Source organism: Sabethes cyaneus, chromosome 1 (assembly GCF_943734655.1).
Source record: "Sabethes cyaneus chromosome 1, idSabCyanKW18_F2, whole genome shotgun sequence".
NCBI classification, from domain to species: Eukaryota; Metazoa; Arthropoda; class Insecta; order Diptera; family Culicidae; genus Sabethes; species Sabethes cyaneus.
The window spans coordinates 14,299,949-14,327,622 of NC_071353.1; the positions used below are offsets into that span (position 1 = coordinate 14,299,949).

The following is a 27,674-nucleotide window of genomic DNA, read 5'->3' on the forward strand; positions in this document are numbered from 1 at the left end:
AGACAGTCACATCTGCAAAAAGGTGCAACTGCGAAAAACGCTGTTGAAGCCACGACAATTTTTGTTTAACATTGAATCGATTTTGGAAACAAATCGTCATAAAATCACTAGAATGTACATAACAGAATACTTTTACAAGTAATTTGTTCACAAATGACCTAAAATTTGTTCCAAAACTTAGAAAAACTGCCGAAGTTACTGATATGCGTTTATTTGTGCTTGAATAAGCAAGAATAAACGCATAACAGTCACAGGCACAGCAAGCCCTGATCCTTGCGTTGTCGGTGACTTCAAGACCACGTGTCGTTGTTGTTTTATTGTATTGTAATTTGTTATCTTGAGATCTCAGAAGCTGGTCGCTTTCCTGTGTGTCCGGAACACTCCCGGAACGTGTCCGAGTATGACCAATGTGATCCTGGACACTATATGTGACAACAAATAAACTATTTCAAACTAGTTTTGCAATTTCGAGTACCGACTTAGAGATGTCACATGTTGTATTTTAGTTAAATTCAGAAACTGATCCCCGTAGAGGTATCTGGAACATTCACGGACAGGTTTAGATGTGGCCAATGACGTCTTGAACACTTTATACGACTACCAATAGTCTAGAATTGCATATGCGTGTATTTATAGATGTCACATGATGGGTTTGTTGTGATTCATGGTGCTACTATGTTCAAGTCCCATATATTCCGGAACTTGTTCCTACTGTAACTTCGGAATCGTACATCCGATCCAAAGTCCCCTCAATAGTGTTCTTCTAGGCCATAAAATCTTCTGTTTGGTAGTTGCTGCAGGCGAATCGGTCCAGGCATTTCCCAAAAACAGATGCTTATTGATATATTTTTACTACTGTGACTGTTATGCGTTTATTTGTAATATGGGACTGACATAGTTTGATTTTTTTCAACATCTTGGGAACAAACATAACTTTTTTGTTTGAAATAGCAGAGCAGTTAATTTAAAGTTAATTTAAAGATGATTCCCAGGTTTATCTCAAAAGTGGTGAAAAGTCAGATGGGACTGTTATGCATATATGGGCAGTGTAGCTGTACATAATTTAAACACTTACAGCAAAATCAAATGGAAGTGTCTAAATTATGTACAGCTGCAGATGGGGTTCAAAACAGGTTGGTTACCCTACCACGAGGAGGTGGAGATAGAAGTTGCTGGATAAGAGGCTAAGGACCAGTTGTTCGCCAACCGTTTCTTATCCACCAGTCATTTTGACTGGTTTTGGTATAAATAGGTATATTTAAAATGCTGGTATATCTAGTGTTAAATATCAGTCAGTTTCCGCATACATACTTTAAATGACGAAAAAATATTGCCCAAGTGTGTGCAGGTCGCCAAAAACTTGCTTGTACCTCACGGATAGCTCTTGGCAGATTTTGTAACCATAAAAAGGTTGCAATCGTTAATTAATAACATTTAGTTAATTTCTAACGCACTTATATTCAATTTTTTCATATTAAAAAAGGGTCTCGATTTTGGCAACATAGGCGACACGCATTTGTTGCCAAATTCGAAGTCCAACTGCACTTTCATTTTTGATGTCGGGGACGTAAATGTTAAGTCCCACTTGCCCCGGGTGTTTTGAAGTGCCGCCCTTTTTTCGACCCATATATTTAATGCCGTTTGTCAAATTATACAACTAGTTTTCAGGTGTAACTTGTTAATACATTCAATATGATGATGATGACGATCGATGGCCCGGAAATGCTCCATGTACTTACTGAAGCAGCTAAGCTAGAAGCTGCGAACTAGAGCGCCTGTTCTCCAGGTGAGGGGCGGCTCACACAGTGTCTGTCTCGAAACGGGCGGTTGAGTATGAAACAGAGAGAGGTACAGAGAGACTAGAGCTGTGGAAAAAAGAATCCATCGTCTAAACAAACGCGAGTACGAGGAGCACTGCTCGCCGGCACAGAGGAGCGATACGCCAGCAATGCCACACGGAGTTTCTATAAGACGGTGAGATGCAGGATTTTTGCCATGCCAGTGATGTGCAATGATAGTACTGGCAACCAGCTTACCAACAAAACGGTGGTAGCAGCCAGGTGGAAGGAGCACTTCCAGACACTGTTGAATGGAGAGGTAAATGCGGAGACAGGCAGGGACAGGATAGGAATTGTAAAGCGATGGTCAAACTGTGGAGCTACCAACACAGGAGGAGCTTAAAAAGGCAATAAGTGAGCTGAAAAACGGTAAGGCTGCTGGGAAGGACGGTATCCCGGCTGAACTTTTAAAAGCGTTGAGTGAGCGGCTGTACGAAGTAATCCACCGGATTATTGTCAGGATCTGGGAGGAAGAACAAATGCCGGAGGAGTGGTTGGATGGCTTCATTTGCCCAATTTTCAAAAAGGGACATCGACTGGAGTGTAAAAACTATCGAGGAATTACATTGCTCAATTCTGCCTACAAGGAGCTTTCCCGTATCCTGTTCTGCAGACTGAGACCGTTAGCGGAGTCCTTTGTCGGCGAGTACCAAGCTGGTTTTCGTGACGGTCGCTTCACGACGGATCAGATGTTGACCCTGCGTCAGTTGCTAGACAAGTTCCAGGAGTACAACTTGCAGACACACCATCTGTTTGTGGACTTTAAAGCGGCGTACGATTCAATTAAACGAAATGAGCTGTGGCAGATAATGCTAGAACATGGTTTTCCGACGAAACTAGTTACGCTGATTCGTGCGACGCTGGACGGATCCAAATCATGCTTTAGAATAGCAGGTGAGGCCTCAGCTGCTTTCGTGACATTGGATGGACTGTAGCAAGAGGATGCACTCTCTAACCTGCTATAACGTAGCCAGCTGAAGTCCCGTAGTTTGCAAATTCGCTCAAAACTGGCGCTCTACAGAACATTAATCCTCCCGGTGGTCCTTTACGGATACGAATTATGGACACTAGAAGGAAGCTGATCGGCGAGTGCTTAGGGTTTTTGAGCGTAAAATTCTGCTGATCTATACCTGGTGGCAAAAAATGAAGTGTGGCGCAGACGTATGAATCATGAGCTGTACCAAGTATACAAATATGCTGATATAGTGAAGGTAGTGCAATGTGGCAGGCCGCGGTGGGCTGGACACGTGACCAGAATGCCCGACGAAAGAGTAGCCAAAACTATTTTCAGCAGGGAACCAGGAAAAGACCGTACATTCTGAGGCAGACCCCGCACCCGGGGGGTGTGTGCTGAGACAACGACACCTGTGGCCAAATTCCCTCCGGTGAACATTTTTAACACAGTAGCCATTTTTCCATTTATATACACAAGGAGAGTTGATGAAAAATGTGACTAACGTGCATACGTTGTCAATTATCTTATGCTGGCGAGTCTTCAAAATGGTTTTAAACTATTTGAAATAGTAGGGAAGCACAAGTGACTACGAAATGGATGATGAAACATTTAATCCGTGCTCTCGAAGAAGTTGCCAATGAAGCGTGAGGTTCAAGTGCTTGAAACTAGAAGGTAGAAGCAGCTTCATCATGCCGTCGTTAATGGGAGCTGCGAATCCTGCCGTGCAGGCTGTCGTGGCAATGAAAAAAATAAATAAATAACGAGATTCGATCCAAAAACATAGCGATTGCTAGGCCTACGCCTGAAATCACCACACCAAATGATCCGCTTGGATATGTGATGTGCGAACTAAGCACACATCGGTTGCTGCGCATGCGGTTTGATATCATTACGGATATTAGCCAATTTCTCATTTATTTTGGATATTAGCCAATTATTTGGATTGTTTCAGGTCGTGTGCCTCTGAAAAGGCAGTTTTTTACAATCGGCTTCCGCGGGGACGTTGGTTGGGATGTATACTATCATGTGATATTATGATCTTAATTTTGGAAAAAATGGTATTTATGCCAATTTTTCATTTATGGGCAGTTAGTACTGTATATCTAGAAACAATAAGATTAGATGATTGAATATACTGCATTTATGAGAAATTATTTCAATTTTATAAGGGGCAGAAATGGATGTGACTGTTATGCGAACATTTTTGAAATGGGACAACACAAGTGGGTTTTGTTTTTCTATTATTCGCGAACAAAGCCTACTATTTTATAAGTTTTCTTAAACTAATTTTCGCAATAAACTCAAAATCACCAAAAATAGCCATGGGACTGTTATGCGAAGAATGGTAGTGTTGTCAACCATCAATCACGCTGAAAAGTGAAGGAGGTGTGTCGTAACATTCTGCAGAAGGCTTCTATCCTTTCACGGGGAGTCGGATTGTTTCAGAGTGATATTGTTCGAAACAGCTTAGCGATTTTAATCATAATAATCTTCTTCATGCGGTATAATTTAGGGGTCGAAACATCATATAGGTCATGTTCGCCGGTTTTTATCGTCCAGTAAAATTTACAATAGACATGTAGTACTTATACTTTTGCTTTCTGTGTGGCGTTTCGCTTGATTGCACAAAAAAAAACGTAAAAAAAACAATGTTAAAACGAGTCATTTGATAACTCCGACAAAACCAGTCTAAATTATCAATACACCAACCATACAGCACAGCATGGCATGGCATGGATTAGTTTGTATGTACAAACGGTGGCGACTAGCGAACGGCGGCAGAACGTGCATTGTAAACGTACCTTACTATTTATATCTAACACGTTGCTCAAAGCTCGCATCAGGAATCGCTGAGTATGTCCTTCAGGATGGAACTGGAACTTCGCGCAGGCTGAAAGCCTGCCTGCTGCAAAAGAGAAGCTTCTCCCAGCAGAATCGGTTGCACTGGCTGCACCACGGTGGCGCTGGTTGTCACCGGCACCGGATTTAGGTTCTGATCTGTAGTCTGTTGCAGTGACGGTTGCTGCGGCACGGGCGTATTGATCCTGCTGGACGAAGTCGCCGTCGGTTGGCGCTCGTGGGTCATTATGTTGAGCAAACCGGAACCGGCCGAGTGCGTCTGCCGGGGTGTGGACTCTTTCTCGAGAAATTTGACGAAGGCCTCCGTCAGACTTTCTTTATTGTAGTTGTTGACTAAAAGTAATGTTTGGTGATCACAATGTTCGAGTGAGTTTAATAGAGAATAAAAGTTACCAGACTGTGGAGAGGGGCCACTGCCAAGAATGCTGTTAAACCATCCACCACCGGTACGGTTGAGGCCGATTTTGACGCACTCGGTTTGGTCCATGGTGAGTACGGCCGATATGAGCTTCAAAATTTGATGCTTGTCATTCTGGTTGGGTGCTACGATGTAACCGATAACCAAGTTTTTCACCAGTGTCTTTTCCACCTTGTCTGCTTGGCTGGCTTCCGTAGCCAGCAGTCGACCCTCAAGGGTTTGATACTTTTCGTTATTTCTGGCCACTAAAATGGAATAATCGGAACGAAATAGTTAGAAGACGTCCCGTGATTACAGTATGGATTATGGGATGAGAAAGAATGCTCATTAGAAATATCTTACGGTACTGTTCCGTGTCATCATGGTATGTATTCAGTTAGTACGCGGTTCGTCAAACACGCTTGCTGCATGCACTGTCCGCGAAGAGAGCATAACATAAGTACTGGTAAGTTGCTACAGGAAACCGTCGCTTTCCGTCTCGATTATCGACACCAGTACCTGATGTAATACTCAATCCGTCGGACAGAAATTATTTTTCGTGCACGTTCTTGACATTCGACGCATCTGACTTCATGCTCGTTGGTTACTAAACCGTTTTAGCTTTTCATTCACATTCTCAGTAAGGACTTAGGGGAAACAACAAGAAAACGTATTACAAATCACTAAAAAATGCATACAAATAGATATAAAACATCGGTACTAACATCCAGCACGAGGTGAAACAACAAACTATACACAACGATAAGCACGTTCAAAATCAAATAAAACTGGAACTTAAAAAAAATAAAACACAAGCACAACGATGACTACAGCCCGTCCCGGGGAAACCCCAATCTGTAACGTGGGTTAGGTGAAACCACGCCCGCTCCCGCGTACCCCTCTGGCGGAGGAGCGGAAAATCGAACGGCTTACAATTAGTAAAAACCCACTGTTACAATTTGAGATTACCCTGGAAGCGTGCGATGCTGGCGGCAACATTCCGCGCCGGTTACAGGGTTTTCTGTTGCAGTTTATTTTTTATTGCTTCACACAAACACGATCTACTTACTTACGGCCGGCTGCTGTTCGTGGCGCGGGTCACGCGGATTTGGAACTGTTGTTTGGATCGGATTCGGGGGAACACTTGGTTGGGTCGGGTTCTAGCTAGGCGGGAAATCAATCGATTCACATGTGCAGCTTGGTTAGGAATGATCACAGCTACGGGCAGTGTAACGGGCAGGTGTTCGAAATGTGTTATCTCTGACGCTTTTGTAATTTTTGGTGTCACGATAGATAGCTTGTGCGTTTGCAGAAAATATAAATGTCATTCCAGTAGGTACAGTCTTCTTCATAGGGTTTTTCGAAGCGGATGCTTTAGCTTTCGAAATCGATCAAAGGAACCCCTTTTATATTGTTCTTGTTTTTAAGCTGCAGAAGTTGCATGTTGAGCTTTTCGCGGATATTTCTATGGTAACCTGCACTCACTGCACACCGTGGGTTGTTGTTGGTGTTCACAGGCGTGCCTAGGTTAGCCACACAGGGGCACGTTCCCAACCTTCTCTGTAAAATTCAATGTAAAACAAAAAACGCAGTTTTTGATTTAATCGGCCACTATTTTTGCGATAAGTAAATTAATTGCGCAAAAATAGTTTCATTTTCAAGTCCAGTTATAGATTAAATTTCAAGGCCAATTTAAGCACAAATTTAAGATCAAATAAAATTGTAATTTCATTTCAATTTTAAATCTAGTTTCAAATCCAAACCTAACAAACATGCAATTTCAAGTGCGTTTTAAGTTAGATGTGGTGGAAAGCTCCCAAGAAAAACCGCAAAATTATGTTCTGCACATGGAAATTTTTTGAAGTATTATTTTTCTTGTTTGTTAATTTCGAATCTTTTTAATGACGAAATTATCGTTTTCATGATAACATTTTTTGTTGTTCCTGAGTTATGACTGAAAAACTCAATTTGCCCGAATATTTACCTAATATAACCCTTCTGCGGCTGACGTGCCCTAATCTTAACGATTCTGCTGACGTGGAAGTCTGCACTTAACTCAATAATAAATATTAATGTATTATACGTTTTCAAATTTTAATTATTTTAGAATTGAGAATGTATATTTAGCAATCTATTGAATTTAATAAAACCGCAGATATAAGTCAGGAAAACACTGTTAAATTTAAGAATCAAAATACAATGCATAACTAATGCATTTTACTAGTTTTTGGTGTCTGTCCTGTCAAGCTACACCACTTCAGCCGCAGTGAGTTAAAAATTCATATCTCAAGAACTAAAGAGCGTAGGGCAAGCAGTTTGCTTTTGTTAGCATATTCACAGACGGCATATTTGCACATAACCGATGGATTTAGAGGTACAGCATTATTCCTCCGTGAATTTTAGGCTGATAATTAAAAAACTGATAAAATCGGAAAAAAATTGTTTTTGCTCAAAGTATGCCAAGTTTACTAATGAATTATGTTCTTTTACTTGCATTATTAGGGTGGTCACGTCTATACTTTAGGGTGATTAAAAAAAATAGTTTTAAATGCGTACCAAAATACGATGTCTATGCAAAAGTTGTAGAACATAATAAAATAAGTAACTTATGGTTGTCGAAACATAATGGTTTGTTTGTAAAAAGGACTGAAAAAGCACTTTTTAAAATAACTGTAACTGTTGAGAATACAATCAGATTCAGGCAACTGATACTTGCTTTTACAGGTTTTTTGTTGTACTTTTATGTGTGAGTTATTTGATCTGCCATCATTTACCACCTTGAGAAATATTTGACCTCAAAGAAGTACTATTTTTCACCGAAAATGCGGAAAATTTGGAAATAGCCTATAATGATGTTTCACTAAAACGTGGATTTTAGTAAGACAAATAACTGGGCAGAAAACAACAAAAAAGCAGGCGGGAAAAGAGGATAAACAGGCCCGAAAACGATAAAAAATGGAAGAAAAATACGAAAACCGAGAAAGGAAAATCACGACTCAGGAATCGGGCGAAAACGGGAAAGAAAAACAGAACGTGACAGAAACTGGGAAAGAGCAGGACACAGCAAGTGGAAGTACGGAACAGACGAAAACGAAAAAATGGGTTAGAAAAACCAAAAACGGCAAAAGCGGAATCGAAAAGAGGAAAAAAATTCGAAACGGAGAAGAAAACAACCAAAAAGGAGTCAGGAAACGAGGAAAAAACGGCCCCTTAAATGAGAAAAACTGAAAGATAATGATGAAAAATGAAAATCAAGACTTACGAAAAAGGCAAAAAAACATGACAGGAAAAGAAAAAAAAGAGACAGAAAGAGAAAAGAGCGGACAGAAAAAGGAAAAACGGGACAAGAAAGGAACTGCGAATAAGCAAACAAGAGAAATCAAAAAGGAAAGGAGAATAGCGAAAGAGGAAAAATATTACCGATAGATGTTAGGAGGAAAACGGAAAAAAGGGGTCAAACGTGATATAAAAGGAGAAAGATAGCACAAAAAAAAAGAAAAGAAAACCAGGAAAACGGACTGAAGAAAATTTTAAAACGAAAGAGAAAAATCTTTAAAACGGGGGATCAAAAAAAGAAACCCGGTGAGGAAAAAGAGAAAAGGGAACCAAAAGTATTCTATACGAGACAGAAAAAACGGGAGATCAAAAAGCGGATAAATGAAGCAGATGAAAACGAAATACGAGAAAGAAAGAAGATAAAAAGATGAAAACTGGAAACAAAAAAAGGAAAAAAAGAGTAAAAAGACGAAAAACGGGAAAAATAGCAAAAGAACAAGCGAAAAACATGATGAAGAATAGGACTGAAAATGAAAAAATTGGATAGAAAACGAATCAAAAATGGGACAATGAAAGAAAAAACGCGGTACAGGAAAAAAAGGAAAACGGGAAAAAAGAGGAAAAACGGATGAAACGTAAAAGCGAAAACCAAGAATTCGGTACAGAAAAGGAGAAAAACGGAACAAAAAGTGAAGAAACAGAACTGGAAAGAAAAAAATGGAACAGAAAAGAGATCAAAACCGGCTGTTCAATTCTAATATCAAATAAAATTTCAAGTTCAATTTCAAACAAAACTTTCAAATTCTGTTTTAAGTCAGATTCATGTCTAATTCTAAGGAAAACTTCCAGTCCAAATTACTCTAAATTAAACTTTAGTTTGAAATTTAATTTCAAACCCCATTTCCAGTTGAAGTTTAGGTACTATGAAGTAAAGCTTCAAGCCCAAATTAGTTCAAATTCAAGTCTTATTTAGTGTCCTATGTCAAGTCCGATATCAATTCTAATTTCGACACCAATTTCTAGTCCAGTTCCAAGTCCAGTTCTAGTCCAATATTGAACGCAATTGCACCCAAAAATCCGGAGTTTTCAACCTAATCGGCCGGTATTTTTGTGATAAGTAGTAAAAGATTCGCTATCCTACGATTACTCCGTTTATCCAGACCAATAAGTTCGGGTGCCCCCATCTTTTCTTTATGTCTGGGCACGCTAGTGTCGGTATTGGAAGCTCTGTAGTGTAGGTACTTGGCTCATCGTAATTAGTGAACTCATCAACATTGAGTCATTGTTTCCGGCGGTACTCTACCGGATTATGAAAGCAATCGGTTGTGTTGCAGGTGGATGATAATATTGATTTTACTGGGATTTTTTACGATTCCAAAAAAAGATTTCAACAATGTTTTGTTGTTTCAATAAATATTGCAGAAATGTTTTACTTTCTTACATAATCATATACAGCAACCGTCAAGAAACTGACAACAACTGTCAATTATTGAAATTTATTTTTTATTTTTTTTATAGTGAAAGAGACCTTCTAGTAGGCCTCGAGATACGACGCTGGTTTAACAAGAGATGTAGGTAGTTAGCGAAAAAAATAACCAGCAACTATTAACTATCAATCAGGTTAGGTTAGATTAGATCTACTTCATACGAGTTATCATCAGGCTGAACTAGTTCGGATAGCACTCGATTATTGTTATAATACTGGCCATTTGGTCGATGACAAGAGCATGCTGAGGACTGTAAAATGCAATTCAAAGATTGATTTGATTGCCTTTCGTATTGAACTTAGAAAGATTTGCCACTATCATTCCAAGTTTATTTAAGTCGATGGAGCAAAGCAGCTTTTAGGGCACATACATAAAAGATGATTTCTTTGTACAATTCCGGATTAAAACCCCTCAATCAGGGTGCCTGATTATTGAGAAAACCTATTCCATTTTCAGTACATTATAGTATCAACACTTAAAAAATTAATTGAAGTACAACATAAGCTGCCGATAAGCAAGCAAGCTAATCTTTGTAAGGAGTTTTTCTCGAGACTAAAACAAAGGAAAAATCCCTTGAAATAAACAGCGTTCTTGTATTTCACAAAACGTTTGAATATTTACAACAACCTTTTGGCTGACGCATAAACACAAATCATCGCGCCACAAAAATTACACAGCGTTCTGCCCGTTACGGAGTGTAGTAAAACAAACTAATCAAACATAGGCTGCCCCAAGCTCCGCAATGCTGGACGACCGTTTTGGTGGTCATCAACGACGTGCGTGACTGCGGCTATGGATGTGCGTAGGTGTGAATTGATAATGACGCGTTTCTTTCCTCCACTATTCCTCCTAATGCTATAGCTAGCATTACATAAATGTACCACAATGTACCATCGCTGGCCAATTACCTGATCGTTAAGTGCTCTCTGGTGACGGTGCAGTAAATCGTACGAGAAAAGTGACGATGAAAGATGATGCAAATTGGGTGCATAAATCAGTACCGTGATGCAATTATACAGTAATAAAACACACACAAAAAATAACAAACACTCACACTAGAACCGAATCCTTGTTTCACTAGTTCACACACTTCGTTCCATTGATACACCCCATTTCTGTTGGTTTGTGATAAGTTAATTATACCATGCGTCTTCCCAAGTTGGCTTTTTTTTATCGTGCGCTGTATGATGCAATTTTGATCATCTCGACTAAAAAGTGGATATCAGCAGGAATTCCGGGATTGAATCGGATAGCCCCCAGAATTACCAGCTGATATTGACCTTTCAGCCGAACCGTGAGTCCGATGTGTAATGTTTACTGAAGTGGTAGCGGGAATAGTACTAGTGGGCGTAGGAGTTTTGCGTTGCTGGCGTGATTATGATGAGTATCCCCTCTGTCGAAAGTGGTGGTGCGTGTGATGTGCGTTTATACCGAGTTCGTGCTCTGGTTACAATGAATTTGTTAGTAGAAAATCCGCCTTTTCGACCAGATAAATCCTCCGAAACTATACCTGCTCGTACTTTCCGAGACTATCAGTTACCAACTAGCAGATTTCAGTCACTAGCTTTGAATGGGTTGGGTGATTGTTAAAGTAATTTAATTTGACGACAGATACACAGAAAGGGTGATAAGAGGCTTAGGAAATAATTGATAAGTGTAGTACTGGGCAGGTGATATGATCGGTAGAAATGATGATAGAATCAAGCAACACATTCGCCAACAGGATAGCCTGATGTAAGGGCAGACAGACAGACAGGAAGCTATCAGAAAGAAATGTTGATATGAAAAGGCAAAACGCACATGCTCAATGGCGGTGTTACTCAAGAATAAGCTTGATTGTTTTAGATAGTGCTAATGAGCTTAAAATCGTAAACAGAAGATTAGTAACAACATTGTTTGCGTAGGTATAGGAAGCGTGAAACACACACTGACAAGGCATTTGAAGGTTAGACATATTGGTCGAATACTTACACTCGTCTTTCAGCGTCGCAACGGTGACTTGGGCAATTTCCAACTGATCGGATATTCTAGCAGCGGCTAGCAGACCATTCTTTGCATCACCTAACTGATGCTGCAGCTGTCGGATGTCCGCTTTGAGGGCATTTTCCCGCGCTTGTGCTTGTTCCACCTCCCTGCGAATGGCAGTGGTTGCCAATTCGATATCACGATCCTTATCTGCAAAGGTGCAAACTTAGCATCCCTATTTCTTCTGCTGATTTGTTGAACCGGTGCCGAGCTACTTACTTATCTGGAACTGCTCCAACGCGCACTGCAAGTTCGTCAGCGAAGCCAAATTCCGCTGATCTCGATCGTCGGCAGCGTTCAACTTGGCAACCAGTTCGTCCCGTTGCTGCTGCAGCAGGTGATACTGGGTCTGGAGTGTTTCAGCGTGCTGACTTGCCCGGATGCTGTGAATTAAACCAACAATTCAAAAAATTATACAATACAGTTTGCAGACAATGCAGTCCAACTAACCTCGCCGACGTCAGTGCGTTAGTCGAGTTTTTAACCTCTTCCTCCAGGGTCTGCAGTTTGAGGCGCGTTTCGTCATACCGCTGCTGCAGTTCGACCGTTTCCTGTGTGTGTGCTTCCTCGATCTCCAACAGATGGTGCCGCAATCGTTCCAAATCGCGCGCCAGGCTATTCTTCTGCTCGATCAAATCGTGCTTTTCCTGCTGTACCAGCTTTTGATTGTTCTGTTCGATCAGAAGATTGTTCGTCAGAATGTCGGATTTCTCCCGCAAAAACTGAATCTGATCGGTCATTCGATCAAAGTCCTCCAGTTTTCCGGTTTGGGCTTCCAGTGAGACGATACGTTCGCGTAGCGTGGCACACTGTTGGCACTCGGACGGCACTGCCGGTTCCTTTTGCAACAGCTGGCTTAGCCGTTGGATTTCCGCGTGATACTGGACGCTTTCGTTGTGCTTTACGGTTATCAGCTGAACCAGGTCATCCTTCTGCTGCGTTAGGGTATCGATGCTAGACTGTTGTTCTGCCAACTTGTCACTAGTGGTTTGTGACAGTTGTTCATAATCGATTCGTAGTTGATTTATTTCATCCAACTTTAATTTCAACCGGTTTTCAATTTCATCTTTTTCGGTGGCCAAAATGGTAGACTTTTGTGACTCGGCTGATAATCGATCTTGAATCAACTTTATCCTATCCTCCGACGACTTTTCACTCGAATCTTTAATTTCCATTATTTCCTCTACCTTATTTTGCAATTCTTCCCGTAGCTGTTTAATCACAGATTCTTTTGCTAGAAGCGCAGCTTCCATTTCGGATACTTTCGTTTCCCATAATTTAACATTCTCTACCGATGTTTGCTGCAATTGCTGTAATTTCAGTACAAGACTAGCATGATCTTCGTTGATGGTTGTCAACTGAGCTTGGAGAGACTCCGCTTCGGCTCTGGAAGCTGCAAGTTGCTCGCCAACATCCAGTTGAGTAGACCTGGTTTGCGCTTCGGTAATCTCAAATCTCAGGTTGGATTTTTCGTTTTCAAGTGATTCCACGTTCAACCGTAGATCGTTGATGGTTTGAGTTCGTTCTTTCAACGTTTTTTGTAGGCTCTCGACTTTGGAATCTAGTTCTTCTCTTTCCTCCAGAACTTCCTCCAGCTTTTTGTTGACTTCTTGATACTCATCTTCTAGGTTTTTGTTTAGCATACTGCAATCTTCTAACTGTTTCTCCAGAATCACAATACTATCCTCGGCATTTTCGTTGATTGTTTCCAACTTCTTACTTTTGAGATTGTCAATTTCGGCAATCAGCAAATCGTTGTTCTTCATCAAATTGGCGCATTCTTTTTCGTACTGCATCAGATCGGCCTCCAGAGTGTCCTTACTGTGCAGAATTCGACAGTTTTCCTCTTTCAAAAAGTTTAATCTCTCCTGCCATTCCTTCTCCTTGGCATCCAGTTGAACGGAATTGTCTATAATCACGCTTCGCAGTTCATTCTGTAACTCGTTGACTTCGCGCTGTAGCTGCTTTATCTGCTGCTCGTCCGTTGATTGCCGTTCCTCCTGTTCTCTCAATCGAGACTGCAGCAGGGCAAGTTTCGTTTGCAAACCTTCCTCGTTTCTCTGCAGAATCAGATTATCTTCCTGCAAACGGTCGCAGTCAGATTTCCATCGCTCGACCTCGTTCTGCTGCTCTTGGAAGTTTTTGCGCAACTCTTCCAGGTCTGCTTGATCTTCCTTCTGCAGAGCAACGAAAGCATCGTTCTCCGCTTTTTGCCTCAACTCATCCAACTCATCCTTTAGGTTGTCATAATCGGCTTCCAATTTGTGGAAATTTTCACATTTGTTTTCCGCCTCTTGGAGTTTATTTTTGAAGGTGTCAGCTTCATCACGTAGCATTGAAAACCGCTCTTCCAGGTCGGATTTTTCCACTGTGAGGGTGTTGATTTTTTGATCTGCTGCATCGATGGAATCATGCAGTCTGTCCTCTACCACTTGAAGGCTTTTTTTAAGTTGGTCAATCTCATTTTCTAACGCACCAACCGTATCCACGTTATCGACAACAATCCTTTCCAGTTCGGTTTTCATCCGAACACCTTCGTGGCATGACTGACCGTAGCTCTGCTCTAGCAGTTTATGTTTCTTTCTCAGTTCATCCAACTCCTGGGCCACGCTTGCCTCGCCCTGTTTCACCCGCAACTCCTCCTCTAGCTGTATACATTTCTCCTGCAGTCCTTTTTTAACCGTCAGCAGATTTTCCACTACCAGCTCGTGCTGCCGATCGAGTTCCTCGATGTTCTCGTTTAGTTCGCGATTTTCATTGGTCACCTGTGTCAGCTTCTCCGCGAGCAGTGCATTCTCCAGCTGTTGTTTCTTCAACTGCTGGCGCCGGTCGGCCAACTGCCGGTGCAGCCGCTCGATGATTTCCCCTTCGGTGGCCGGTGCCTCCAGCGGAATGGTGGTCAGCGTCAAATCGGCTCCCGAATGGGGCGAATCGTTTTCGTCACCCTTCTTCGACGAAGATGATGTGGATGAGACATTTTGTTCGGGATCCCAGAACCAACTGTCCTCTAGGGCGGACGCAGCAGCAGCAGAGCCACCAACCGCGGCGGACGATGATGCGCCATGCTGGTCGAGCTGAAAGTAGACAGAGAGAAAGGAAGTTGCAGTTTAGTTGTTGATTGCTGGTAGCGGTATAGATCAATTCGAGGTGGTTCTACAAAGTAGACGGTTTTTTTTTTTCAAAAATTATTTGTAAAGTTTTTTGAAATTCAACATACCTATAAAAAATATAAATTTAACATTTATGTTTTGTTTTATCTACTGGAGTTTTTTTTTCGGATACCACTGACTAGAGGCATATGAGTCACGTCATAAAATGAATGTTTTTTTTGAGTGCGATATCTCGCTAAATCCCGTTCCAATTATTTTTGCTTTGTAATGTTTAAGCTGAACTTGTCATCTACCCAGTTAGATAACGAAATGACAATGCATGATTCAGATTTACTCGTATGACATCCACATCGGAAGGAAGAAAAATATAGAAGATGTGTTTGGAATATATATGCTGATTTTTATGGCGTCGTAGTCAACTACATTTCGAGGTAGTATTTCTGACTGCAGGCAACATATTAATGTTTATTGATGATCCATCCCGTAATTAAACGAAAAAATGTGAAGTATAATATGTGTCAATATTTGTTTTATTTTATGGTAGCCAACTTTCAATTTATTCATTTCAGAGCTGCAGAGGCAATGGACTCATTTTAAGTTAAATGTTTGCACGAACGTTTGCCAGCCAAAAATGGCGTCGAATATCGACATGGTCTTTTAGGGTAATGTGAGTATAATGTGTGTACAAATAGTGTATGATTTCTTAAACTAACAAGGTTTCTTGCTCGATAGCTCATTAGGGATTTTAGGGATAAACACGTTAGGCATAATGGACGATAGGCATAAATGGACGATAAGCATAACGTGCGGAAGACATAATGTATGGCATGCATAATTGACACTTGTCAATCCGCCGTTAGCTTGCAAAAGGTCCAATGGATTCAGTTTAAAAGTCATGTGAGTCGGATTACGAATGGACAAACTACAATTGCCTGAGACATGACTGGCCGAAACACACAAGGCTGAATCACGAATAGCCAAATGTTACGGAAAATGTTCGCGGCCTTCGAACTGCTGAATGCAAATAGGAACTCCTTACTCGCTGAAGTTCTTTCGACTCAACTAAGGAATAATCTCTGTTAGTCAGTAAACCAAGGAAAATCTAAAGAGAGACGATTTCTGCGAGGGAGGAAGCTCTCCTATGCAGTGGCCGGCGCTTCCGACGACGGGTTGCCGGCAAACACTCACGAGTCACGACATGCGGCCGTTTCGCCCTGAATCATCTAGGCAACGTTTGCTACTGACACGGTAAATAGGTCTCGCACCTTATATTGAGCATAACTCATTTGCGCTCAAAGGAAAGAAAGAAGTAACAATCATCTATATTCTACTGTTTTGTGTTTACTACAAATAATTAATAAAAGAAAAATAGAATGCAGAGTGTGTCTTGTTTTGCTGAGACTAAGGTGCTAGATTTTTACGAGATGCTTTTTTCCTTGATTATTTGATATTTTTCTAAAACGCACAAAAATGTGAAGTGTCGCGAATTTCGAGTCCCGACGCATCACCTGTTCATCGATTTCAAAATCGCATATGCTAGCGTAAACCGACAAGAGCTATGGAAAATTTTGGAGGAAAACGGCCTTCCGGGTAAGCTTACTAGACTTATCATGGCTACCTGCCCGCTATCCTACATTGCGCTTGAAGGTGTTATAAGACGAGCGGCGATCGAAATGCGGGGCGCGATTTTCAATAAATCCAGTCAATTTATCTGCTTTGCTGGCGACGTGGATGCTGGTGGCAGAACATTTGAGGCGGTGGAAGATCAGTACACCAGACTAAAATGCGAAGCAGAGAAGATTGGATTGAAGATAAATACGTCTAAAATGAAGTATATACTGGCGGGCGGGATCGAGCGCGTCAAGGCCCGCTTGGGCAGTACCGTGGTAATCGACGGGGATGAGTTGGAGGTAGTCGACGAGTTCGTACCTTCGTAGGCGTATTATCAGCGGATCGGAGTTTTCGAACGGCGGGTGCCAAGAACCATCTTTGGCGGAGTGCAAGAGAACGGTGTATGGAGACGAAAAATGAATCACGAGCTCGCGCGTCTCTGCGGCGAACCAAGTATTCAGAAAGTGGTTAAAGGTGGACGGATACGCTGGGCAGGACATGCGGCTAGAATGCAGGACAACAATCCTGCAAAAATGGTTTTCGCATCGAATCCGGCAGGAACAAACCGAAGAGGAGCACAGCAGGCGAGATGGCAAGACCAGGTGGAGCGAGATATGCCATGCCGTGGACCGCAATAGATGGAGAAATTATACTGCGCAGGCCTTATCTTAAGACGTTAGACCAATTAACTAAGTAAGTGTATCTCGGTTAAGCTGACAGCATTCTGTTTGAAGCGCCGGTTTAAATTGTCTAGTACAGGCCGGACTCGATTATCCGGGGATTCGATTATCCGGGTGAAAAAAAATTATTTTTTTTTCAATGATTTATTTTAAACCTTAATGTTATAGTTTTCAACTACATGATGATTCCAACTTGACAAGTATTGATACACCTCCCTAAAGCTACAAAATTCCTTTCTTATATTCCTTTTATCGGCGAACAAAACAAAAATAAATCCTGCGATGATGGAATCATTTTTTTTACTTAAAAATCATCATCATCATCAACATTACCATGATCATCATCATCATCGTAATCATCAATATAAAAAAATTGCAAAAAAGGAATTTTATGACTTTAGGGGAGATTGATCAATAATAAAAAAACGTTTATAATACCTAAATATTGAAAAACATAACATACAAAAAATAATATGGTACCAAAAAAAATTATCAGTTGAAAAAATCATAAGAAGGAATTTTCTGACTTTTGGGAAGATAGATCAATAATAAATAAAACATTTCTGATACCTGAAAGTCAAAAAACTTGACACGCCTAAAAATTTTTTGTACCAAAAATGATGATTCGATTATCCGGGTGATTCGATTACCCGGGCTGAAAATAAAAATTGTCACCCGCATAATCGAGTCCGGGCTGTATTACAGTTTACGGGTCGATCTGTCAAACTGCCCGTATGGTTAATAAATTTCGGATACGAGTTAGCAATAGCATGGACCCAGGTTAAGTTATGAACTCGCTTTAAGTTTTAACGGTCGGATTTAACTAAAATTTGGTTGAAACTTTTCAAATGCCCTTAAAGTGTTGAGATTGTACATTTTGACATTTGTAATTTTGGGTAAAAAAATCGACTGAAGCAAGTAGCCAAAGCTACCGATAATGAATTATTCTCTGTGACAAATAAAGCTCTTTTAAGTTACTACTACCAATTTTTTGGTTAAAAAATTACTCAAAATCTGAGTTAAAACACTTCAAGGGCATTTTGAGTAGTTTTAACCAAGTTTTACCTAAATCTAACCAAGTGTAGTCCTCGCATCGACTCACCGGGTGGGTACCGAATGGTCGAATAACAAATAAGCCGGTAGTCCCAAGAAAACGAATAAACTAGACGGTTGTGATTTCCTCCGTTGATTTCCGAAGGCGTACGATAAACGTGGATGACACAATATATCGTAGTCAATGTCAGTAGCCTAAAGCCAGGGTAGCTCGTGCTGATTCAAGCAGTCGGCTCCATTTAACTCGAATTTTGGTCACTCGTCGCCAATTTTCCAGTCGTCTCAAAAGTCACAAATCACTTTCGACGTGATCGTGCCATCTTGCACGTTGAGCCCCCTGTTCCTGGTGCCAGTGAAGTTGTTGAAGGCAACTGTTTCCGTCGCACTATCGTCCAGCATTCTTACGACGTGTCTGGCCCACCGTAGCCTACTGGCTTTCGTCAAATGTACGATGGGATTCTCTCTAAACAATGCCTGTAGCTCGTGATTCATACGTCTCCACCACTCTTCGCTTTCAGTTTGTACTCCGTCAAATATCCGCAGTACCCTTTCGTTCGGACACGGCAAGGGCGCGTATATCCTCCGTGAGCGACCTTACAACTCCATAAAGAACTACTGACCATATAAAAGATTTGCGCATTATCAGCTTCGTACGGTAGCGTATGCTTCTTGATCGTAGCGTATAGCGAAGGGCAGAGTAGGCTCGATTTCCCGCTTGAATGCGCCGCTGGATTTCCTTAATAATGTTGTCCGCGGTCACCAGTAATCCAAAATACACGAATTTATCTACTAATTCTAGTTCGTCGCCGTCAAGGGTTACCATCCGTGAGAGGCACGTGTTTGCTTCCTTGGAGCCTCTTCCTTTCATGTATGTGATCTTTGACGTATTTATTATTAATCTGATCTTCCTAGACTACTGCTTTCAACCTGGCGTAGGTTGCCTCCACCATCGCAAGGTTCCTAGTTATGATATCAGTCATCTTGTCACCTTGTCTCATTTCTCACCGCGTCTCGAAGGGTGTGTCCCCAAGATGCGCATGAGACACACCACACGATCCAATAGCTCTGATCAGTAGCGTCAGTTTATCTGGGAAACCGTGTTCATCCAATAAGTGCAATTGCTGGTCTTGATCGACTGGTTCGTGTAGGCGTAGGCACGATGTGCTCTCAACATATCTGCTGGGTGGTAAAAATCTGGTCCGTAGTTGCGCGAGCCTCCATAAAGCCCGCTTGGTAAATTACAAAGTAAACTTACAATGAAGAACGCAGTTAAAATATTACAATTTCTTATTTTTTCTTTATTGCTTTGCTGAGGTAACTGATAGTTATCAGTAACGTACTGAAATTACTGATAGTTATCAGTAACGATTTTTAATTATAGTTCCCATCCCTAAAATTATGCCTAAGGTCCATTGTGCCTATCGTCCATTGCGTGTTGATATCCAGTTGATTCATTACACCTTGTAGCGCTATGTTGAACAGCAGGCATGAGAGACTATCATGTTGACGAAGCCCCCTGTGTGATTCGAATGAACTCGACAATCCATTCGAAATCCGAACACAGCACAGGTATACCATCCGTCGTAGATTGAATCAGTTTGAGGTTGGCTTCCTGGGTACATGATTTTCCATAGCACTTTTCGGTCAATGGTATCATATGCAGCTTTGAAGTCAACGAACAGATGGTTCGTGGGAACACTTTATTCACGGCCCTTTTGAAGGAATTGTCGCAGTGTAAATATTTGATCCGCTGTTGGCCGATTTTTATCAAAACCGGGTTGACAAACCGCCACCATCTGTTCGCAATTAGTGATAGACGGCGGAAAATGATTTGAAACAGCACTTTGTAGGCGGATTTGAGAACGATGATCGCTCGATAGTTCTCACAGTCCAACTTGTCAGCCTTCTTGTAAATCAGGTGGATAACCCATTCTTTTCACTCCTCTGGTAGCTGTTGTCCACCTTTTCTGGTCCCATTTTAATAAGCCGATGCCGATTTATTGTTCTTTAGTTGCGTGATGGCCTCATTACCTCGCTTATCATTGGGGCTGGCACCTCTCCTCCGTTTGTCGCACCACCGAAACTGCTTTCCTCGGCGCCATGGTTCTGCGCCTGGGCGCCATTTATTATTATTATTTTCACCTCCCATTTCTTATCTGGACACATTTCGGCACGCGGTACAAAGCCTTTACGGGATCCGTTCAGTTTCTGGTAGAGCTTTGGCGTTTCCTGAAAACGATGGAGACGCTCCAACTCCTCGTACTCCTGCTCTTTCAGGCAGCGCTTTTACTCCCGGAAGATTTGGGTTCGCTGCAACTTCTTCTGTTTCTGTCTTTTCACGTTCTGACGTGTGGCAGTGTGCATCTTGGCCGCCCGCACAGCACTCACCTCATCCATCATCTCCCTACATTCATCGGCAAACCAATCGTTCCGCTGATTCCATGCTACGTGCCCAAATGAACTTTCCGCTACACTGCTAATTTGACGCTGCTGTTTTGACGGTCTTTCAACAGTCCTAGAGAGGGGCTTCGTATAGCTCGTCCTCTTCCGGGAGCGCAGCTTTGAGTAAATACGCGTAGTTTATGGCGACGTTTATGGTTACTTCAGCCGCGCAAGATTTAAGAGAGTTTTGGGCGCATCTTTACCATCACTAGGTAGCGGTTCGAGTTAATGTTTGCGCTTCTATAGGATCTGACGTCAAAATGCTGTCTGAGAAGTGCCGACAGTCGATCATGGTCGATCTGTGATTCTGTTTGGTTTGGTGACCTCCAAGTGTACTCATGAGGAGTCTATGCATAGACTCCTGGTAATCGGGGTGAACCCCTCAAATACCTGTTTTTTCCTCCTCCTGGCCTACCTAAGCATTGAAATCTCCGATGACAAAACGCTTCCATCGATTCCGGAAAAAGGAGACGCACGGTTTTTTAAAATAAATTTTCATGCAAAGCATGGAGCTAAGAGATTATTCAAATATGACGTTCATCAAATTTCCATAATCGAGATTTGTGTAGCTTTTCTTTATTTTTTTCTTGGGGAGTTCTCCCTTAGCCTCTTCCCCCATCTCAATCCCAATCCCAATGCCAATGAATTTGTAAATTGATTGTTAAATGAACTTGTAGTATAGTACAGTAAAAAAATGTACCAGAAAAATTACACAAGATAAAACTAAAAAACAGAAATATTTTAATAAACATGGTTACCATCAATCCAGGACACAAACCAATGATATCTTCCACACAGTGGCAGCACATGACAGCCCTATCAGGTGAGGAAAGCAGCACTACCAAAAGGGTGTCCATACAGTGCAGTGCCTGGTCCTGCGTGGAGGCGGAGCGAAAACCGCCGTACTATCACAACCAAGCAGGCGGCGAACATCACAGCACACAGCACAGTGGTAAAGCGCGGGCGCATATAATAGCAATCTTGATGCACTTGTATGTCACCGAGAGTCCCGAACCGGTGGTGACAATCAAAGCTGCCATCACGTCCTACATGCTGCTGCTGCTGTGGGCTGAAAGCGAACCACGTGCATGCGCAAAGCTACAAATCAGAAGCTTGGGTTGTGTGGTGCGTGCGGGTGGGGTGGTTCGGCGGTGGAAAGCAGGCTTTTAAATGTGTAATTGCTTCCTAAACTACAGTACAGACATTTCTTTCAGTCAATGCTTAGTATCGCGCTGTGTACACTGAAAAGGAGCCCCGCAATAGCAAGGGTCAATCAGCAGCGTTCTCGGCGCTTGCTTTGCGCTTGAATAAACGGGATTATGCAATGTGGCAAATCAAATGCTAGAATCGCATAAACTTTGACAAACAATTTATCTGTGTTGATCGTCGCGACGCGACACAGAGCTACGACGCGTATGGGATCGACGAGTGAGATCGCGTCCACTGGCTGGCGCACGGTACAGTGTGGTGTGACGGGGGGCCAGACAAGATGTCATGTGATGCTCCCCGCGTTGTGCCGCAGCAGTCATTCTAAATGCCGAGATAGGGGAGAAGCTGGTCGCCACCGATTGCGTGCGTCCGAGTATGTCACCAGGCCCTAATTCATACGCTGTATAAGCACAGTCGTAGTGTTACCATACTTTGCCTTGGCGATTCAGGTCGTGATTTATGAAATCCGTGACGGCCAGCTCGACCGTTCGACAACGTAACAGATTGCCGTAATGGTTGGCGTATTCCGCTGATTATACCCTTCGAGAGGGAGAGGATTAAAGTCCCTACGCTATCAAATCAGATGCTCGTCGCATTTATTCAATTTTCAAATAGACGGTCATAAATCATATCCGAGCAGCGTTTTCAGTGCCCCAGTGCTAGCGAAAGCTAGATCGCTACCCTAGACCGGAACGATGGCGGCTAAACGTGCAATTTTGTCGTTTGAGCGGTTAGGTCGGAAACTTCCGAATGCACGCGAAACTTTTATATCATCATCCGTCCGGGCCCAACCAAGATGCCCGCTGCTGTACGGTGAAATGACAAATTACTGATTGATGCGGCCAGCCCTGGGCTGGCGATTGCTTGTAGCTTTAGGTTAGGTTTCTTTTTATAGCCTGGGCGGGCAAGAGCTGTGTCGGAGACTCTGTCGCCACGCGAAAGCTGTCCCAGCGATGATGATGTGGGCTTTGCTTATTCTGCTTTTCCGTTTAATTAGAATTGAGTCATGATATTATTTTACTATCGTAGTGGATGACGATGAACTCTAGCTCACAATGTTTGCTGATGATACTGACAGAAAACGCCTGTCTTCAAAGGGCGTGTCCTAAGGGGCTTACAGAGTAAACGCGATATGATATATAAAGCTGCTTTTATTGTAGTAGATCCGCACTTTGTTTTCGCTGGGGACTTGGCCGTCGAAAAATTTTGAAAACTGTGCTATAGGCTTTTCCGCTTATTTTGATATTAGCTTTTTAACGATCTGACCAAAGATAGTAGATGAACAAAATTATACACCTAAGTATTCCAGTAGCTCGCGAAGTTAAACATAAAAAAGTCTTTGTTCTGTTGGTTGACGTTTACTGAAGAGTTTTATGACTTTCGAGTTTTCTAACCAAAACATAACCTAAAAAGGAAAAAGAAAAAAATGAACGAAAAAATGAATTTTGATTTACAAAATTGAAAACTTGACAAGAATCGTCTAATGCTAGTGATGGTACTGACCGTTATTAGCCCTGGACGTTGTTAGTCCATTATAGGTTTTGCCGTCCAGTTAGTTTCGAGTTACGACACTGGTCAACAAGCCAGATCGATTGGGAGAAACTGGATCCAAAAATGGAATATAACGGTAGAATTGCTTAGCCTTTGCTTAGCCCTGAATGGAATATAACAGTAGTTTTTACATATCATGGAGGGACGATAGAAGAAAGTACAAAAACAGCGTCGCGACCGTAACTGAGACGTCCTAAGCAAGCCTCAGGGTCGGTACGCTTGTCCCGAGTTTTCGCGGAAAAGCAAGAAAATGCCTGAAATGCAGGGTCTGAACCGATGGAAAACTCTAGAAGGTTTAGCTTTTCACAATTTAATTCTCACTTTTAAGTTGCTACTTAAAGCCACTTTTCTCATAAACACACAACCTGCACCACCTTTCGCCTTCTCAAACAATCACCGTTACATGTGACGTGTCACTGGATGAATGATAACTGTCACGTCTCGGTACACGGCCCTTGCCGATCCGCAAAATAATCATTAGCAGCAGAAATGGTTTACAATAAAACACTCCAGGATTCTGGAGAATTCGAAAAACATCGAAGGCGTTAGTTGGCTCGGTTAAACTAGGAATTTTTACAAACGACCTCCCGATCTCGAAGAGTACCGGCGAGAAATCGGTTAGCTGAAGAATAATAGAGCCGTTGAAAGGACCTACTTCCAGGCGAACTCTATAAAAATGACCAAAATGACGATCGGCTAGATTCCTTTAATTGCCGCTGCATTACGATGGTCTTCGAGGCCTAAAAGGTAGGCGCCTACAAAGTGCTCTCCCCGGGCTTTATGGAGGCCCATGCTACTACGGATCAAATTTTCACCCTCCGACCAATCCTCCAGAAATGTCAGAAGTACAACGTGCACACGCATCATATTTTCGTGAATTTCAAGGCAGCATACGATACAGTCGAGCGCGAACAGCTATGGCAGATAATGCACGAGAACGGTTTTCCAGTCAAACTAATGCAGCTGATCAAAGCTACTTTGGATTTGAAATGGTAAAATTCTTTCTCCTGTAGTTCTTGTTGTTACTACTGAAGCATGCTTCTGAAATCGGATTACAAAATTTCTTTTTGTGTGTCCGATATAGAAAAGGTCTCATAAAAGTCCACAAAAGTGGCAACGAAAAAAGGGAACTTATTTCTGCTGTGGGATCTCCAACCGAAAAAGTTATAAAGTGGCTAGTGAAAGAGTAAGCTATATCGAGACATTTCCATGCCGATCAGTTAAGAGCACAGGAGATTTAGTGTTCGGGTAATTGAAACCGTAAAACTTTTAGAAAATACATTTCATTTCACAACGTAGCCGAAATGAGCGGGAACAAAGGTTAAGGGTTACTTTAGATTGACCCAACTTTGTATGGGGGACAAATATTTCGAATTTAAAGGCAACTTTTAAAAGTAAATGGAGGGAGCCCCAATGGAGAATCCCCTGTCATCTTTCTTATGTGAGCGACAAGACGACCAGGAGGTCTTGTTACTACCGGATTTAAGGCAAACACCATTCGCAACATTGGTTTCAAATTCTGTAACAAATTTTGGAACCAGTTTAGACTAGATTTTGGACCAGATTTTAGTTCAAATTTTGGACCAAATATCGGATCACATTCTGGACCAAAACTAGATTTCGGACCTGAACCACACTTATATCAGACTTCGGACTAGTTGTTGGGTCAAATTTTGAACCAGATTCTGTAGCTGGACCAGGTTATAAATCACATTTTGGACCACATTTTTTGGATCTGGTGCTTGGGCCATCGTTTTCTGGTCAGCTGTTTTAACTACCAACCGGATTTTGGATCAGGTTTTGAACCAGATTCCGAACCTAGACCATATTTTGGACCTGGACTATATCGTGGACCACATTTTTATCAACTTTTGTTCCAAACTTTAGAACAGATTTGGGCTAGATTCTGGACCGAATTCTGGACCACATTTTTGATCAGATTTTGGATTAGATTTTGTACCCAGATTCTAGACCTGACCCAGGTTGCGGCCCTTGCCTCGATTTTGGACCACATTTTTATCGACGATAAGATTTTGAATCAAATTCGGGTCTAGACGCGGGCAATGGAGCAGAATATAAATCATATTTTAGGCCACATTTTTGATCAAATTTTAGACCACGGATTTTGGATCACGATTTGAGCCTGATTTTGGACCTGGATCGCATTTTAGACCTGGACTAGATTGCGAATCATATTTTTCTATCAAATTTCGTTCCAAATTTTTTGACAATTGTTGGAACAGATTTGAACAAGATTTTGAACCAGGCTACATTTTTTATTAGACTTTGGCCATATTTTGGACCAGATTATGGACCTCTATCAGATTCCACATTTTGGACTACATTTTTATCCAAGACCAGGTTTTACGTCTGGACTGGATTCTGGACCACATTTTTATCAGGTTTTGGACCAGACTTTGGAGTAATTTTTGAACCAATTACTCAAACTGAGCGATTATAACCCAGATTTTGGACTACATTTTTTGTCTAATTTTAGACCTGGAGCAGATTTTAGGTCACATTTCTAATCAGATTTGAAACCAGCAACCAGACTTTGAATCAGATTTTGAACGAAATTCTGGACCTATGCAAAACCATGGGTATAAATGTCCTTCAGAACTTGACCCTTCTTTATCGACAGAGTTCGCAGCCGGTTATTAGAGCAGGTACAGGAAAATTACGGGGCTAGTGCAAAGATCCTATTAACTCTGTAGAGGCACCGCTCAGTCGAGATTCAAACATATGACAACTAGCTTGTTAGGCCAGCACCCTACCCCGAAGCTAACTGGGCAGGTCTAATTCTGGACCTAATAGTTTTGGATCTGGACTATATTTTATCATATTTTGTTCCTGATATTGGAACAGTTTTATAGATTATGAAACACTTTTTTTAAATCAGATTTCATATCAGACAGACCCAGATTCAGATTCTAGACCTGGTTTCAGTACGGTAGCGTGACGTTATGGCGTCCTTGGCGAAGATCCGATTTAGCGCCCCTTGTTTCCCAAATCATTGTTCCTTTGAAGTTTATTATTTTTTTAAATTAGACTGTCATATATGATTCGTACAACTCCCTATATCCTGCACTTCGATACACTTGAGTGTGCCTTACTGAGGTTGTTCAGCCCGTATTTGGCGCTCTCTAGAGCTAGCGCCCTTGGCTGGGGCCAGTCTGTAAATGATTTTTTAAGTAAGATTTTCATGCACAAACAAATTATGCAAGATTCTCATTTTTCTAATGCAACTCATGTTACTTGTTACATGTTTTTTTTAAATTGATGAGTTAAGTTGTGAAGTGTCGAAATCCTTCATACTGCAAGGAAATACGTAGCAACCTGCTGAATATTTTAGCCTTGCCCTATCAGGGAAACAGCAGCCGGCCTACTTGTTCCAGAGCCGTCTCATGTCTTCGGTTTATGCTATTATTGCAACATATTTCGTTGTAATTGCCTATCCCAATCCCGCACGGCAGCCGCAAAATCCCTTATGACATCACGAGAAACATTTTTGTATAAAAGTAGCTTATTCAACTAAGCTATGCTAATGAAACAAGCGCTTCTTATGGGATGTATTGTTCTTCTGTACCCAAAGATCTTACCTACCGCGTGTGCCCAGAGTGGGGTCAGTATTTTGCTTCAACTTTGTGTTACCTAGAAGAGGCAAAGAAGTTCTTTGTATGATACTTGGCGAGGACACGTATTCAGAGGATGTAAAGTGGATCAATGCGAATTATGTACACGCTAGTGAGTTTCTAAGCATATACCAACCTCTATTGACAACCGCAATGCCGAAATACGTTCTGTTCGTGAGCGGGCTATGAAGGAATTTACAACAGATAATTGATTTTGTTTTTTTTATGAATTTGTTTGAACTTGAATTTTGATGTTTAAATGTTTAAAAAAAATCTTACGAAGATTTTACGGGGGGGAGGGGACATTAAATGTATGCGAATTACAACACGAAATCACAAGAACGTTCTAAGCAAAGACATCCAACGGTTACAAAATGTTCAGATCAATCACAAAAGTGTCCTGCAGCAGACAGTTTAATGCAGTTTTGATTTGATCTGTCCAATGATAAATAAGATTCCCCGCCACAACGTGCGTGTGTTCTGGTCACTTCGTTGTATACACTGCACATTCACTTAACGATTATGTCATCCGTGTGTTGGCAATGATG

At 41.7% G+C, this 27,674-nt stretch overlaps 1 protein-coding gene across 1 annotated transcript in view; it reads right to left on the bottom strand.

The window, feature by feature from the left end:
* Window positions 1-4,244: 4,244 nt before the first annotated feature.
* The window catches only part of LOC128732853 (thyroid receptor-interacting protein 11), a 105,777-nt gene continuing 82,347 nt past the window's right edge, over window positions 4,245-27,674 (bottom strand). The window contains exons 3-7 of the mRNA XM_053826269.1: window positions 12,289-14,912; window positions 12,058-12,221; window positions 11,785-11,988; window positions 5,047-5,316; window positions 4,245-4,986 (exon numbers count right to left, since the gene is read on the bottom strand). Coding sequence (XP_053682244.1) covers window positions 4,634-4,986; window positions 5,047-5,316; window positions 11,785-11,988; window positions 12,058-12,221; window positions 12,289-14,912 — 3,615 coding nt within the window. The 3' untranslated portion in view covers window positions 4,245-4,633. The remainder of the gene's footprint in view (window positions 4,987-5,046; window positions 5,317-11,784; window positions 11,989-12,057; window positions 12,222-12,288; window positions 14,913-27,674) is intronic.